Below are 16213 nucleotides of genomic sequence, written 5' to 3' on the forward strand. Positions count from 1 at the left end.
ATTGGCTCCACAAATACGTTGAGCTGGGGAAATGGTTACACTCAAACTCCGCTCTCCCTGATCGGATCTCCTCTTTACTTGTTTTTGGTTCTTTTAAGTTTAATTTAATAACAACTGCAGTCTCAACAGATGTAGCCTATAGGCGATTGTTCACAAAAGTGTCCATATATTTAATAAAAATGCTACATATTGTACACCCATAACACATATCGCCTAACTACTTACTAGAACTACTTACTAGAACTTCTACCTTTACTTTAGTCATATCTGTCTCTTAGATCGCAAATGTCACAGACACATGTTAACTGATAGCAATTTTTGTGACAATTTAAAAACCTATTAGCCCATATGAAATATTTTTAACAGTTTTAAAGCATAGCCCAATCTATATAAAAACATTGCCTGAACTCATATCTCATTTCTGATGCAGAAATTATTTTATTGAAGTACCTGACATATATTTATGCTTTTTATTTAAAATATGTCATCAGTGGAAATGAGCTGTTCTGAGTGCTGGCAGGTGACTTCAAATGGGTCTTGGCCAGTCAAATAATGGTGCAGACAGCTGTCCTATCTGTGTTACTGCATGTTACAGATTCCTCCCTTCGGTGAGTTGAACAGCCTTAATAGGCTAAATAGGCTGTAAACTCAGAGTGTACAGCACTTTGAGATATCAGCTGATGTACGAAGGGCTATATAAATAAAAAATAAATAAAAAAAGTAAGCAAATATTCCGCCTCATAAACACTATCTGACTGCTAGTGTTCAGAGCAGTCTAATGTGTGTGGGTGGCGTCTAAGAGTCAGAAAATATCCCTGGGTGGCGTCTAAGAGTCAATATCCCTGGGTGGTGTGGTTGGTATCTTTAAATGGTGAAGAACACATTTCTTGCAGCCCAGTCACCATGATAGGTTCGGTGGTGTTGTTGCTATTTTTCCTCCTTCTGGTCTTCTTCATCAGGGTCCGCAGACCTAAAAACTTCCCCCCAGGACCCCGTCCCCTGCCCATCCTCGGCAATCTGCTACAGCTGGACCATGTCAACCCCCTCAAAGACCTGGAAAGGGTAAGAGAACTTTACAAAAAATCCACAAACCGGGAAAAATTTGGTTTACACTGGGTTTATTTTTGTGTCATATACTGTATGTTGTCAGTGTTGTCACTGTGTGTTGTTTGTGTCATATACTGTATGTTGTCAGTGTTGTCACTCACTGTATGTTGTTTGTGTCATATACTGTATGTTGAATAGTTACCAGTAATTTGGTTTTGTTAGAAGTTGCCCAAACTGTGTGCAGGATATATGGTTTTGTAGCGTCCTTACAAACAACATAATGTTTTTAGAAGTCTTTCAACTAAAGCATATTTGATACTAAATAAAATGCTATTGTGATTAATGTCAGACCAGCAACAGCCACTAAACTGTGACTGATCCAAAATAGGTCAAGTTCCAAAGGTTTTATCAGACCTAAATCAACAGTGTCTCTGCTTTTGAAACAAAGTCCACTTAGTTCACTATGTGTTTAGAGATACAGTATCCTTCATTGACAACCCTCAAAAAGGTTATTGATTTGCTTTGTTACAGATGTTTGTTCATCCATATTAATTTAACCCAGATAGTGAGGAGTGTCAATGATACAATACAATAACTTTTCACAGGAGGTTGGTGGCACCTTAGTTGGGGAGGACGGGCTCGTGGTAACGGCTGGAGCGGAATAGGTGGCATGGTATCAAATACATCATTCCATTTGCTCCGTTCCAGCCATTATTATGTGCTGTCCTCCACTGGAACTGTCAGTAGTTGCTATGGTTTAGTTTCATCTTCAGATGTATCTGACTTGTCACACAACTTACTGTTCAGCTTGGGAACTCTCTCTCCCTCTCTCTACCTCTCTGTTTTCAGCTGAAGAGGCGCTATGGTAACGTGTTCAGTCTGTACATCGGATCACAGCCTGTCGTGTTTCTGAATGGCCTTGAGGCAGTTCGTGAGGCACTGGTAACACGCACAGCGGAATTTTCAGGACGACCAAAACATCTCATGATCAGCGACATCTCAGAAGGCAAAGGTATTGTGTTCTTGACCCCTAGAGTCCCCTAGGCTGGTCCTGGAATAGTTTTATGATGTGTGATATAATTGTATTGGTGTAGGTAGAGGTGACCTTAAATCAGTACAGATAATGCAGAGCACAAACACACACCGCCTTGTCGGCACTGTGTGAACTGCATATGTATCAGTGGAGGCTGCTGAGGGGAGGATGGCTAATAGTAATGGCTGGAATGGAGTCAATGGAATGGTACCAACCACATGGAAACCACATCTTTGATACCATTCTATTGACTCTATTCCAGCCATTATTATGAGCCGTCCTCCCCTCAGCAGCCTCCACTGGTACGTATGTACTGTATGTCTGTGTGTGTGTGTCTAACAGATAGTGATCATACTTCGTAACTCTCTTGAGTTGTGTTCTTAAAGAAATTCCCAGCCAGTGGTCCCAGTTGATTGGTGTTTACTCGCTTGCATATATACCAGATATATCAGACTGGGCATATATATCAGACTGGGCATTTTGTAATCAAACATCATAACAATGTCAAAAATAGCACAAAATACAATAAATGTAAGTACCTGATGATAGACAAAATGAAGCACATTAGATCTGCTGGATAGAAGTATGTTGACAACTGTAGATTTGTGATTTGTCTGTTAGCATGGAAATAACTGTGAATTAGCAGTGCGCTAACATGACCACTACATTTAGAGCATGCTAGCTAACTCACTTATAGAGCAGTCATGCATACAAAACCACATCACAGGAAGCCCCCCAATATCTAATATACTGTTCACAGTACTGTACACAGTACCGGTGAAAAGTTTGGACACACCTACTCATTCAAAGGTTTTTCTTTATTTTTACTATTTTCTACATTGTAGAGCAAAAGTGAAGACATCAAAACTATGAAATAACACATATGGAATCATGTAGTAAAAAATATATTTTTTAAAGTAGCCACCCTTTGCCTTGATGACAGCTTTGCACACTCTTGGCATTCTCTCAACCAGCTTCACCTGGAATGCTTTTCCAACAGTCTTGAAGGAGTTCCCACATATGCTGAGCACTTCTTGGCTGCTTTTTCTTCACTCTGCGGTCCAACTCATCCCAAACCATCTCAATTGGATTTAGGTTGGGTGATTGTGGAGGCCAGGTCATCTGATGAAGCAGTCCATCATTCTCTGTCTTGGTCAAAATGCCCTTACACAGCCTGGAGGTGTGTTGGGTCATTGTTCTGTTGAAAAACAAATCATAGTCCCACTAAGTGAAAACCAGCTGGGATGGCGTATTGCTGCAAAATGCTGTCGCAGCCATGCTGGTTAAGTGTGCCTTGAATTTTAAATAAATCACAGACAGTGTCACCAGCAGTCTCTTCTTCTTATTGGTGTCCTTAAGTAGTGGTTTCTTTGCAGAAATTCGACCATGAAGGCCTGATTCACGCAGTCTCCTCTGAACAGTTGATGTAGAGATGTGACTGTTACTTGAACTCTGTGAAGCATTTATTTGGGCTGCAATCTGAGGTGCAGTTAACTCTAATGAACTTATCCTCTGCAGCAGAGGTCTTCCTTTCCTGTGGCGATCCTCATGAGAGCCAGTTTTATCATAGAGCTTGATGGTTTTGGCGACTGCACTTGAAGAAACTTTCAAAGTTCTTGAAATTTGCCAGAATTACTGACCTTCATGTCTTAAAGTAATGATGGACTGTCATTTCTCTTTGATTATTTGAGCTGTTCTTGCCATAATATGGACTTGGTATTTTACCAAATAGGGCTATCTTCTGTGTACCACCCTACCTTGTCACAACACAACTGATTAGCTCAAATACATTAAGATAGAAAGAAATTCCACAAATGAACTTTTAACAAGGGACACCTGTTAATGTAAATGCATTACAGGTGACTACCTCATGAAGCTGGTTGAGAGATTGCCAAGTGTGTGCAAAGCTGTCATTAAGGCAATGGGTGGTGACTTTGAAGAATCTCAAATGTAAAATATATTTTAATTTTTTTAACAGTTTTTTGGTTACTACATGTTTCCATATGTTTCATATTTCATAGTTTTCATGTCTTCACTATTTTTCTAGAATGTAGGAAATCGTAAAAACAAAGAAAAACCCTTGAATGAGTAGGTGTGTCCAAACTTTTGACTGGAATTGTATATACATATATATCAAGTACATTTAGACGTCAGGAAATGTACATAGTGAACTCTTACACATTGTAATAGTATTTCAGAACGTGACCTATTGCTTGCATGTCAACATCAGACTGGGAAGAATTGACAATCTTCCCCTATTTGCTAGCATAGCCAATGACAATAAACCTTATTGGCATCTGACTTGAACGAATCAATAGAAATACATAAACATTGAATACATATTTCTGCAGTGGCAAGTGGAAACATAACCAACCCTGTTTCATGTGTCATCAGGGGTCATCATGGCAGATTTTGGCTCCAGCTGGAGGGACCACCGACGCTTTGCTCTGACCACGCTGAGAAACTTTGGTCTGGGCAAACGCTCCATGGAAGAGCGCATCCTTGAGGAGGTCTCCCACATCTGCTCTGCGCTGGAGCGCAATGCTGGTACAGCCACACACAACGTACCACATAGTCATCACCATTCCTATTCATGTCATTATCACCACATACTTAGTATCCAGACTAAAGTTCCACAATATCAACCAATTAGCGTTACAATATTTACAGTTTTGTATTAACATTGGGTATACAGTAAAGAATGGGGTAATTTTTACTCTATCTATCCTATCAGTGTGTTCAATTTTGGAAGCTCTGTGATTGGTGCTCTTATCTTGTCTGTGTGTATTGCCTGGTGCGGTGATCGTTGCTGTGTCCTGGCAGGCAGTTCGATGGACCCTCAGCACCTGTTCCATCTAGCAGCATCTAACATCATCTGCTCACTGATTTACGGGGAAAGGTTTGAATACGACAACCCAGTCTTCCTCGCCCTCATCAGTAGGATACAGGATTTAACCAAAATTGCTATCGGACCTTGGGCCATGGTACAGAACACTATTATCACTACTACTGCTGCTACTCCACTACTTTTAATTGAAATAATGATAATATAATAATAATATATATAAATCATAATAGAAACCCAGTGTCGTTCCACCGATAGAGTGCCTTTTATGTCCCTCAGCCATTATGTGTGTACATTTTTATGAAACACTCAATTGAACATTTCGATCACATACATCTATGCTCCAACTAAACTAATCCATGTAAAAACAATCCAATAGTGTCGAGGAAATATTGAATCAAATATTTCTCAGATACCGGAACTTGTAAATTCAAATAGACTTTATTAAAAAAGTAACAGAAGCCGAGCAATTCCATGGAACAACTGAATTCTCTTGTTTTAGACCTCAGGTTTTATAGATTTCCACCTTCAGATAACACACATGATCACTCCTCTCTATGTAAATGATTAACACCCCTTGGCCTCTTTCGCCACCTTTATCTTCCCGTTTCAATTCTTGCTTGTTAATGCCCACATCTGACTTATCTTTGCACAGTTTAGATTATATTGGTGGCGACACCACAGTTTTAACACAAAAAATAATACATTTATTGCATATATACAGTGGGGAGAACAAGTATTTGAAACACTGCCGATTTTGCAGGTTTTCCTACTTACAAAGCATGTAAGAAACTTCTGTAATTTTTTATCATAGGTACACTTCAACTGTGAGAGATGGAATCTAAAACAAAAATCCAGAAAATCACATTGTATGATTTTTAAGTAATTCATTTGCATTTTGCCCATTATTCATTTAAAAATTCTTCAAGCTCTGTCAAATTGGTTGTTTATCATTGCTAGACAACCATTTTCACTTCTTGTCATAGACTTAAAGTAGATTTAAGTCAAAACTGTAACTCGGTCACTCAGGAACATTCACTGTTTGGTATGTCAACTGCTTGGCGTCCGACCGCAAGGCGCTATAGAGGTCAGTGCGTATGGACCAGTACATCACAGGGGCCAAGCTTCCTGCCATTCAGGACCTCTATACCAGTTGGTGTCAGATGAAGGCCCTAAAAATTGTCTAAGACTCCAGCTAGTCGTAACCTGTTCTCTCTGCTACCACACTGCAATCGGTACAGGAGTGCCAAGTCTAGGTCCGAATGGCTCCTTAACAGCTTCTACCCCTAAGCCATTAGACTGCTAAACAGTTAACCAAATGGCTATCCAGACTATTTGCATTGAGCCCTTTTTTATGCTACTCGCTGTTTATTATCTATGCATAGTCACTTTAACCTTACCCACATGTACATATTACCTAAATATATCTCGATTAACCTTACCACCGCACATTGACTCGGTACCGGTAACCCGTGTACAGTTGAAGTCGGAAGATTACATACACTTAGGTTAGAGTCATTAAAACTTGTTTTTCAACCACTCCATGATTTTCTTGTTAACAAACTATAGTTTTGGCAAGTCGATTAGGACATCTACTTTGTGCATGACACAAGTAATTAATTTTTTACAAAATTACACTATCCCAAAGACACTCTATTTGTTGAATGACACATATTGTCTTTTGTTGTAATCCGACTGAGATCAGAAGAAGGCTTCAAGACACTAATTTATTTTGCTAAACATTTGTAGCTATATTGCTCTATGTCTCTTTGACCTGCTGATCTATCTCTTGTAGCTCTATGATATCATACCTGCCCTGAGGTCCCTACCCTTGCCCTTCAAGAAAGCCTTCCACATCTATGGTGAAATCAAAGAACATGCACAGAAGGCTGTGACCAGCCACAAAAGTTCAAGGGTCTCAGGAGAGCCCAGGGACCTCATTGACTGCTACCTTGACCAGATTGACATGGTAATGAATCAGGAGAGAAATATAACTATGCAAGTTCAGTAAACAGAGACATTTTCAAAGTAGGTCAAACTTGTTGTGTTGTGCTGGCGCTCTAACCAAACATTGGGTTCTAAGTCCTAGGAATGTGTCTGTGTCTGTGTTTGTGTATGTCTCAGACTGGTGATGGAGGCTCCACATTTAATGACGCTCAGATGGTGTTTCTACTAATTGATCTTTTCGTTGCTGGGACAGACACCACTTCCAACACCCTCCGCTGTGCCATGCTACACCTGATGACCAACCAACACATACAGGGTGAGTAAATACACATACAACACATATACTGGGACACATTTTGTATATGGTACACAAAGAGTGTGTGTGTTCCAGAACGCTGTCACCGGGAAATTGAGAACGTTCTTGAGGGACGTTCATACGCCTTGTTTGAGGACCGACACGCCATGCCGTATGTTCAAGCGATGATCCACGAGTCACAGCGGATGGCTGACACTGTTCCTCTTAGCGTGTTCCATATGACCTCCTGCAACACGCAAGTACAAGGCTTCCAGCTGCCCCAGGTGAGCATGGACATGACAACTGATACTCTTACGTAACCGTTTAACTAGCATACTGATTTGGCTACACTCGTTTTGTCTAGGTGTCCTAGGCCTAGCTAAATGGTCTGTAACCTGATTTAATGTGCGCATTACTGTAAGAAGTAAACGTATGCGGACCAGGTGTTGAATGCATGTGCCCCAGGAGACAGCCGAGTTCCGAGTTCAGGGCCAGCTCCTTCTTGACCTCTTGAATCTGCCAGCCCAAGCATATTATCAGTAGTTGTTCAAAGTGGTGACCAAAATACATATAAGCAAAAAGAAACCTCCAAAATATGTCCAAAAATAAAGACTAGCAGGCGGAGAAGCTCCGTAAACACCTCTCTCACGGATTGACTATCTCCTTGAATGCCTTAAGGACCCGGTTGCTGCTGCCCCCGAAGTGTGGAAGTGGTAGTGTGTAGTGTCTATGTACTACCACTAAACTACTCCCCATATCATAACAATATGCTGCTGGTAACCTTAGAACCCTAACATAAAGACGACACCACTCATATCGCGTGCGTTGCAAAATAAATGTAAACATACATGTTATTCAATCATTGCACCCACACTGCTCGCGCGCGTCAACGAGAGTCTGCGTAGCCAGGCGCTAAAATAGAACTTGGTTCTATTTGTGATGCTTGACGTGCTGCAAGTTCCGCCTCTCCCATCTCCTAATTGTTTTTTTAGGACACACTCCAGTCCAGTTGGTGGTGATAATGCACCTTAAAGCTGGTTGCCAACCTCCATATAAAGTCAGAAGAAGAAGAAGCCTGAAGGAGGAGCGATTACTAGAAACAAACTCGGTTTACCCTTTTATCTGTGGATTAATTATCTCTTTCTCCAGTTCTCACCCTAACTACGCTTTCCTCTTTGGTTCTAGGGCACAATGGTGATTCCTAACTTGTCCTCTGTGCTCCATGAAGAGGGCCAGTGGAAGTTCCCGCAGGAGTTCAACCCTGACAACTTCCTCAATGAGGACGGTGAATTTGTGAAACCAGAGGCCTTTCTGCCATTCTCAGCAGGTACAGAGAGAGAGGTAGAGCTAGAGGGAAATAGAGAGAGAGGATGCATAGAGATTGAACAAGAGAGATTATGTTGATATAAGTCATTTAAGAGTGTGTATGGTGCATTCGGAAAGTATTCAGACCCCTTGACTTTTTCCACATTTTGATATGCTACAGCCTTATTCTAAAATGTGTTAAATTTTCCACCTCATCAATCTACACGCAAAAACCTGTTTTTAGAAATGTTTGCAAATGTTGTAAAAATAAAAAACGTAAATAATTCATTTACATAAGTATTCAGACCCTTTACTCAGTTCTTTGTCAAAGCACCTTTGGCAGCGATGACAGCCTTGAGTCTTCTTGGGTATGATGCTACAAGCTTGGCACACCTGTATTTGGGGAGTTTCTCCCATTCCTATCTGCAGATGTAACGGATGTGAAACGGCTAGCTTAGTTAGCTGTGGTGAGCGCTAAATAGCGTTTCAATCGGTGACGTCACTTGCTCTGAGACCTTGAAGTAGTGGTTCCCCTTGCTCTGCAAGGGCCGCGGCTTTTGTGGAGCGATGGGTAATGATGCTTCGAGGGTGACTGTTGTTGATGTGTGCAGAGTTCACGCCCGGGTTTGGGCGAGGGGACGGTCTAAAGTTATACTGTTACACAGATCCTCTCAAGCTCTGCCAGGTTGGATGGGAGCATTTCTGCACAGCTATTTTCAGGTCTCCCTAGAGATGTTCTATTGGGTTCAAGTCTGGGCTCTGGCTGGGCCACTCAAGGACATTCAGAGACTTGTCCGGAAGCCACTCCTGCTTTGTCTTGGCTGTGTGCTTAGGGTCGTTGTCCTGTTGGAAGATTAAGATTAATAGACAGGTGTGTGCCTTTTCCAAATCATGTCCAATCAATTGAATTTGCCACATGTGGACTTGAATCAAGTTGTAAAAACATCTCAAGGGTGGTCAATGGAAACAGGATGCACCTGAGCTCAATTTTGAGTCTCATAGCAAAGGGTCTGAATACTTAGTAAATAAGGTATTCCTGTTTTATGTTTAATAAATTAGCAAACATTTCGAAAAGCCTATTTTCACTTTGTCACTATTAGGTATTGTGTATAGATTTCTGATACAAAAAAAATATATATTTTAGAATAAGGCTGTAACTAACAAAATGTGGGGTCTGAATACTTTCCGAAGGCACTGTTTTTGTAGAAATGGCTTGTCCACCATGTTTATTAGAGCTGTGTTGTCAACATAAATAACTGTGTTTGTGTTCCCCAGGCTCTCGTGTATGCCTGGGAGAAGGGTTAGCGCGCATGGAGCTCTTTCTGATACTGGTGACCTTGCTTCGACGTTTCCAATTTGTCTGGCCTGAACAAGAAGGTGCGCCCGACTTCCGCAAGGTTTTTGGCCTTGCACAGGCGCAAAAACCCTACCGTCTAGGAGTGCGCCTGAGGAGCAGCCAGTGATGGTAAACTACCGTCAGTTTTCACTGAGAAGCAATATCACTAAAGCAGCACATTAAACAATGCTGTACCCTCCATTGAGTGCCTTGTAGTTTTTGCTAACCAATTTTGTGACCTGTGATGGACAGTCGAAATTAAATGACCTCTTTTCATGCATAACAAATGAACCTCCTCAACAGGTAAACATCATGTAACATGTAAAATTATAAATGGGATAGTGATTGTGTTTCATTTTCTCCCACCCATAATTCTTCAAACCACATTCCATACAGAGACACAGTAAACAAACCCAGACACATATAAGATGCAAACATTTCTAATGAAACTAGAGAATAGAATGAAATGTAAGTCCTAAAAACAACACTCTAAGTATTTTTATTTCTTTAGAATTTATTAATTTGAAAAGAAAATGCTCATAGCCCTCTGAACATACAGAACACTACTGGACTGTAGAAACGGTATATACAATATACCAAAACGCAGCGTGGTGGTTATTCATGGTTCTTTAATATAGACACTATACATGAATAAACTAACAAAAACAAGAAATGTGAAAAAACCAAAACAGCCCTATCTGGTGCAAACACAGAGACAGGAACAATCACCCACAAACACACAGTGAAACCCAGGCTACCTAAGTATGATTCTCAATCAGAGACAACTAATGACACCTGCCTCTGATTGAGAACCATACTAGGCCGAAACATAGAAATACCCAAATCATAGAAAAACAAACAGACTGCCCACCCCAACTCACGCCCTGACCATACTAAATAATGACAAAACAAAGGAAATAAAGGTCAGAATGTGACAAAGTCATCTTTAAGGCCTAGATCAAACTATATGAACAAATTGTTAGTTTTTTCAAAGCACAAGTTAATCATCTTTTAGTTTTTATATTAAATGGAGTTACATTGAGATAAAACTCTTCTACAAATTAAATACATTTTAATTAGTCACGTGCGCTGAATACCACAGGTGTAGGTAGACCTTACAGTGAAATGCTTACTTACGAGCCCCTAACCAACAATGCAGTTAAAAATAATACGGATAAGAATAAGAAATAAAAGTAACAAGTAATTAAAGAGCAGCAGTAAAATAACAATAGCGAGACTATATACATGGGGGTACTGGTACAGAGTAACCGGGCACCGGTTAGTTGAGGTAATATGTGTCAATGTCTCCCAAAGGAGATGTGGGTGTGGAGTCAGGCGCAGGAGAAAGCAAGTTGCGAAAAGGGCGTTTAATAAACAAGTCCAAAGAACAGGAAACAGGACTACAACAGTAGCCTCAAACCACCCAGACACCGTCCGGGGGAGAAAAAAAACACCTGTTAAACAGAACCCAAACAAACGCAACCCAAAACTAAATGACAGCAAACGAAACAAAAATGCCGAGATTTAAATACCCCACCCGTGCATATGACACGTGCATATAAATAATGCCACCATAGTATATTACAGGGAGAACTGTTGTTTGAACAATCTTACTTCTATTTTCAAAACTGAGGTAGGATTTATTTTTATATAAAAAACAATCGTAGTTCTCAGCTTCTTTGTCAAGTTTTCAATTTGTGTTTCAAAAGACAAATTGGCATCAAGCCAGATACCCAAGTACTTATAGTGAGAAACTTTCTCAATTTGGGCTCCATTTGGAGTACGCAAGTCCTCATGGTCAGCATTATGAGACCTAGAGAACAGCATAAACTTGGTTTTATTTGCATTTAACACTTATTTAAGATCAGTAAGTGATTTTTGGAAGAGGCACAGGAATAAATTACTGTGTCATCTGCATAGAGAGGAATGCTACAGGTTTTACCACTATTTTCAAGGTAATTTATAAACAACATGAACAATAATGGCCCCAAAATCTAACCCTGGGGTACCACTTCAAGTTCTTCAAGAAATTCGGATTTAACCCCGTCTATCACTAAGATCATTCTGAAACCACAAACAGGCATCAGTGCCAAGGCCTAACACAGACAAATAACTCAATAAGATAGAATGATCAAGGATTCTTAGCTAGACAAGAAACTTTATGGGACGATAGTTGTCAAGACCATAACAATCACCTCCCTTGTTTAGTGGCAGCACATAAGCTAATTTCCACACTTTAGGGAATATTTCCAGTGAACATGTTAAAGTAATGATGTGGGTTATTGAAACAACAATGAGGGATGCAGCACACTTGAACAGACCTGGATCCAAATGGTCGGCCCCTGTAGATTTATTAATATCTAATGCCAATAACACATCAAGGACTTCATTGTCTGTGAATTGCCAAAAGGAAAAAAACCTTGACCGACATATTCAAAATGATTCAGTAAAATTCCCCCATCAACATCCAGTACATTGTCACAGCGAGTAGGTTTTTGAATTATATCAAAGAGAGAGCCTGCAGAAATAAAATGTTGATTAAATGAATTATTATAATTAATAATATTATAATTATTTCAATATTATCAGTAATCGGGCCAGACTCTACATTCATTTGTAAGGGAAGAGTAGAGGAAGTACAACCCTTTAATGATTTTGCAGTTTTCCAGAATTTATATGGATTTCCAGTACAGTCAGCTAGTGTTAATATAGTAATCAGATGTTGCTTTTTGAAGTTTTACACATAGATTTCTCAATTTTCCAAAGGATTGCCGGAGTCAGTACTTCTAGCCATGGCCCAGGCAGCATCTCATTTGCGTATGAATAATTCTGGTGTGAACCAAGGGTTCGATCTATTTTGAACTCTCCGTTTTTTAAACGGGGCATGCTTATCTGCAATGTTGTTAAAAACAGTAATAAAGTGATTTAGAGCCGATTCAGAATCTGGTATGGCTTAGATACTATTAAGATCACCATTGAGATCATGTAAAAATGCTTTACATTTTTTTAATTTCTCCTTGTAATGAAGCATTGTTTTGCACTATGAGTCCTAACATCTCTAATACAAAAAAATAGGACAGTGATCACTAATATCCAGGGAGGAAACATCACTAGCCACACATTTCTCTGGAGTATTTGTAAACATAAGATCAATTAATGTTGATTTAGTAGAATCTCTCAGATTTGGACATGTGGGTTTGGTAATCAACTGTGAGGTTTAGGTTGTTACAAAAATCCTTTAAATAGTCGGAGTCTTGGGTTCCCCAGGACAGGTTAAAGTCACCTATGACAAACTATTCAGAAGTAGACAAATAAGCTATTAAGTCAGTGAGACTAATTAACAAACATTTCTTAGCAGGGGAGGGCGGTAGACTCCCAGAACAGTTACTTTAGAATTACAACTTAGTTGAAGACTTAAATTCAGATTGTTTAGGACTCGCCTTTAAAAGAGACATAGAAAGGATATTTTTGTATAGATAGCAACACCACTTTTGCCCATCCTATCAGCCCTGAAACTTGAAAACCATCAATAGTAACCTCAGAATCCACAATTTTCTCAGATAACCATGTTTCTGATAAACAAAAAATATCTGGATCTGCCTGCGAAGCCCAGATCTTGATGTAGTCCATTTTTTGTCAAAAGGCTGCGAACATTTAGGTGCATGAATTTAAAACCTTTTCGTGCTTTGAAATCACTGGGAGTGTGTCAAAATAAAAGCTGGATCATTACCTGCCAACCTATTATTCATAACCAAAGGCTGCAACGCAATGGAAATTAAATTGACCCCAATCCGCCCTGCATATTGTTAATCTATTACTGTTTGCTGGGGGCGTAATAATAGTAGGGATTACCTGAGACAGTAGCAGCTTCACTTTACAATACAAATTTGTAAAAGTGCTAATGGCAGTACCCTCCTTTCTAGACATAGCAAGGATAGTAAAAGAGCATAACAATCAATTTCTTAGAGCTGCCTTGTAGTGATTAGATAGTGTCCACGGGACAATGTGATTTGAGTGAATTCCATCATCCCTGAAAAGTATTTTCGGTTGCCAAAAGGTATCAAAATTGTCAATAAAAGTAATTCCTGAGGTTTGACAGTAGACTTTCAGCCAGTCATGGAGTGCTAGCAGTTTCCTGAATCTGCCACTTCTATGACCCAGTGGAGGAAGAGGGACAGAGATGAACGGACACTTATTTAAGTCTTTCAGCTTGTTAACAAGGTCTATAAAATGTGTTTTAAGGTGCTCCGATCTGGCCAACTTATCTCTTAAGGATCTGACCCTTTTTTCAATTTTCGCCTAAAATGACATACCCAAATCTAACTGCCTGTAGCTCAGGACCTGAAGCAAGGATATGCATATTCTTGATACCATTTGAAAGGAAACACTTTGAAGTTTGTGGAAATGTAAAATGAATGTAGGAGAATATAACATATTAGATCTGGTAAAAGATAATACAAAGAAAAAAACCTGCTTTTTTTATTACCATCATCTTTGAAATGCAAGAGAAAGGCCATAATGTATTATTCCAGCCCAGCCACAATTTACATTTTGGCCACTAGACGGCAGCAGTGTATGTGCAAAGTTTTAGACTGATCTGTTCAAAATGTTGTATCAAGACTGCCCAAAAGGGCCTATTGGTTTATTAATACATTTTCAAGTTCCTAATTGTGCACTCTCCTCAAACAATAGCATGGTATTATTTCACTGTAAAAGCTAATGTAAATTGGACAGTGCAGTTAGAATTTTAGGAATTTAAGCTTTCTGCCCATATCAGATATGTCTATGTCCTGGGAAATGTTCATGTTACTTACAACCTCATGCTAATCACATTAGCCTACGTTAGCTTATCCATTCAGTGGGGGGGACACCGATTCTGTAGAGGTTAATGTAATTTGATCTCAACATACACTACCGTTCAAAAGTTTGGGGTCACTTAGAAATGTCCTTGTTTATGAAATAAAAGCACATGTTTTGTCCTTTAAAATAACATAACATTGATCAGAAATACAGTGTAGACATTGTTAATGTTGTAAATGACTATTGTTGCTAGAAACGGAGAGAAGCACGAGATTGAACTTCACTGAACATTCTAGAGTTTTCCTTGTTAGTTAACACTATCAACATTTCCCTATACTGTGGCAATTGTGATTGAATCAATGCAATTTTAGTCACTTTCAATGCAACATACAGAAACAAAACAAACTATGCAAAACTAACTATGTGAAACTAACTACGCACGAGATTTTGTTGTGGGGAGAACGCATTGGAGTAATATTCCATTGCATTCACAAGCAGTACTCAGCACATTCTCTCTACACAGGCCAGTGCGGCATAACCAATCAAATCAAATCAAAGTTTATTTGTCACGTGCGCCAAATACAACAGGTGTAAACCATACAGTGAAATGCTTACTTACAGGCTCTAACCAGTGGTGTGAAAAAAAAGTATGTGTGTGTGTGTGTGTAGGTAAGTAAAGAAATAAAACAACAGTAAAAAGACATTTGAAAAATTATTCAGCCCCTTTACTTTCAGTGCAGCAAACTCTCTCCAGAAGTTCAGTGAGGATCTCTGAATGATCCAATGTTGACCTAAATGACTAATGATGATAAATACAATCCACCTGTGTGTAATCAAGTCTCCGTATAAATGCACCTGCACTGTGATAGTCTCAGAGGTCCGTTAAAAGTGCAGAGAGCAGGAACACACCAGGCAGGTCCGAGATACTGTTGTGAAGAAGTTTAAAGCCGGATTTGGATACAAAAAGATTTCCCAAGCTTTAAACATCCCAAGGAGCACTGTGCAAGCGATAATATTGAAATGGAAGGAGTATCAGACCACTGCAAATCTACCAAGACCTGGCCGTCCCTCTAAACTTTCAGCTCATACAAGGAGAAGATGGATGGAGCCAAATATAGGACCAGTCTGGAAGAAAACCTGATGGAGTCTGCAAAAGACCTGAGACTGGGAAGGAGATTTGTCTTCCAACAAGACAATGATCCAAAACATAAAGCAAAATCTACAATGGAATGGTTCAAAAATAAACATATCCAGGTGTTAGAATGGCCAAGTCAAAGTCCAGACCTGAATCCAATCGAGAATCTGTGGAAAGAACTGAAAACTGCTGTTCACAAATGCTCTCCATCCAACCTCACTGAGCTCGAGCTGTTTTGCAAGGAGGAATGGGAAAAATGTCAGTCTCTCGATGTGCAAAACTGATAGAGACATACCCGAAGCGACTTACAGCTGTAATCGCAGCAAAAGGTGGCGCTACAAAGTATTAACTTAAGGGGGCTGAATAATTTTGTACGCCCAATTTTTCTGTTTTTGATTTGTTAAAAAAGTTTGAAATATCCAATAAATGTCGTTCCACTTCATGATTGTGTCCCACTTGTTGTTGATTCT

The 16213-nt window shown here is 39.6% G+C and overlaps 1 protein-coding gene across 1 annotated transcript; it reads left to right on the forward strand.

The window, feature by feature from the left end:
- Window positions 1–764: 764 nt before the first annotated feature.
- On the forward strand, window positions 765–10007 carry LOC110526456 (vitamin D(3) 25-hydroxylase). Its single transcript, XM_036980841.1, has 9 exons — window positions 765–1062; window positions 1897–2059; window positions 4475–4627; window positions 4904–5064; window positions 6721–6894; window positions 7050–7188; window positions 7264–7451; window positions 8353–8494; window positions 9748–10007. The coding sequence occupies exons 1-9, from the start codon at window positions 904–906 to the stop codon at window positions 9933–9935; spliced, it is 1467 nt and encodes a 488-aa protein (XP_036836736.1). The 5' UTR covers window positions 765–903; the 3' UTR covers window positions 9936–10007.
- The last annotated feature ends 6206 nt before the right edge of the window (window positions 10008–16213 follow it).

Source organism: Oncorhynchus mykiss, chromosome 6, assembly GCF_013265735.2.
Source record: "Oncorhynchus mykiss isolate Arlee chromosome 6, USDA_OmykA_1.1, whole genome shotgun sequence".
NCBI lineage: Eukaryota > Metazoa > Chordata > Actinopteri > Salmoniformes > Salmonidae > Oncorhynchus > Oncorhynchus mykiss.

Bases quoted from the DNA above. Each gene is read 5' to 3' on its own strand.
- LOC110526456 (XM_036980841.1), top strand. From the start codon at position 904: ATGATAGGTTCGGTGGTGTTGTTGCTATTTTTCCTCCTTCTGGTCTTC. The intron at 1,063-1,896 runs GTAAGAGAACTT...CTCTGTTTTCAG, and splicing joins CCCTCAAAGACCTGGAAAGG to CTGAAGAGGCGCTATGGTAA. The intron at 8,495-9,747 runs GTACAGAGAGAG...TGTGTTCCCCAG, and splicing joins CTTTCTGCCATTCTCAGCAG to GCTCTCGTGTATGCCTGGGA.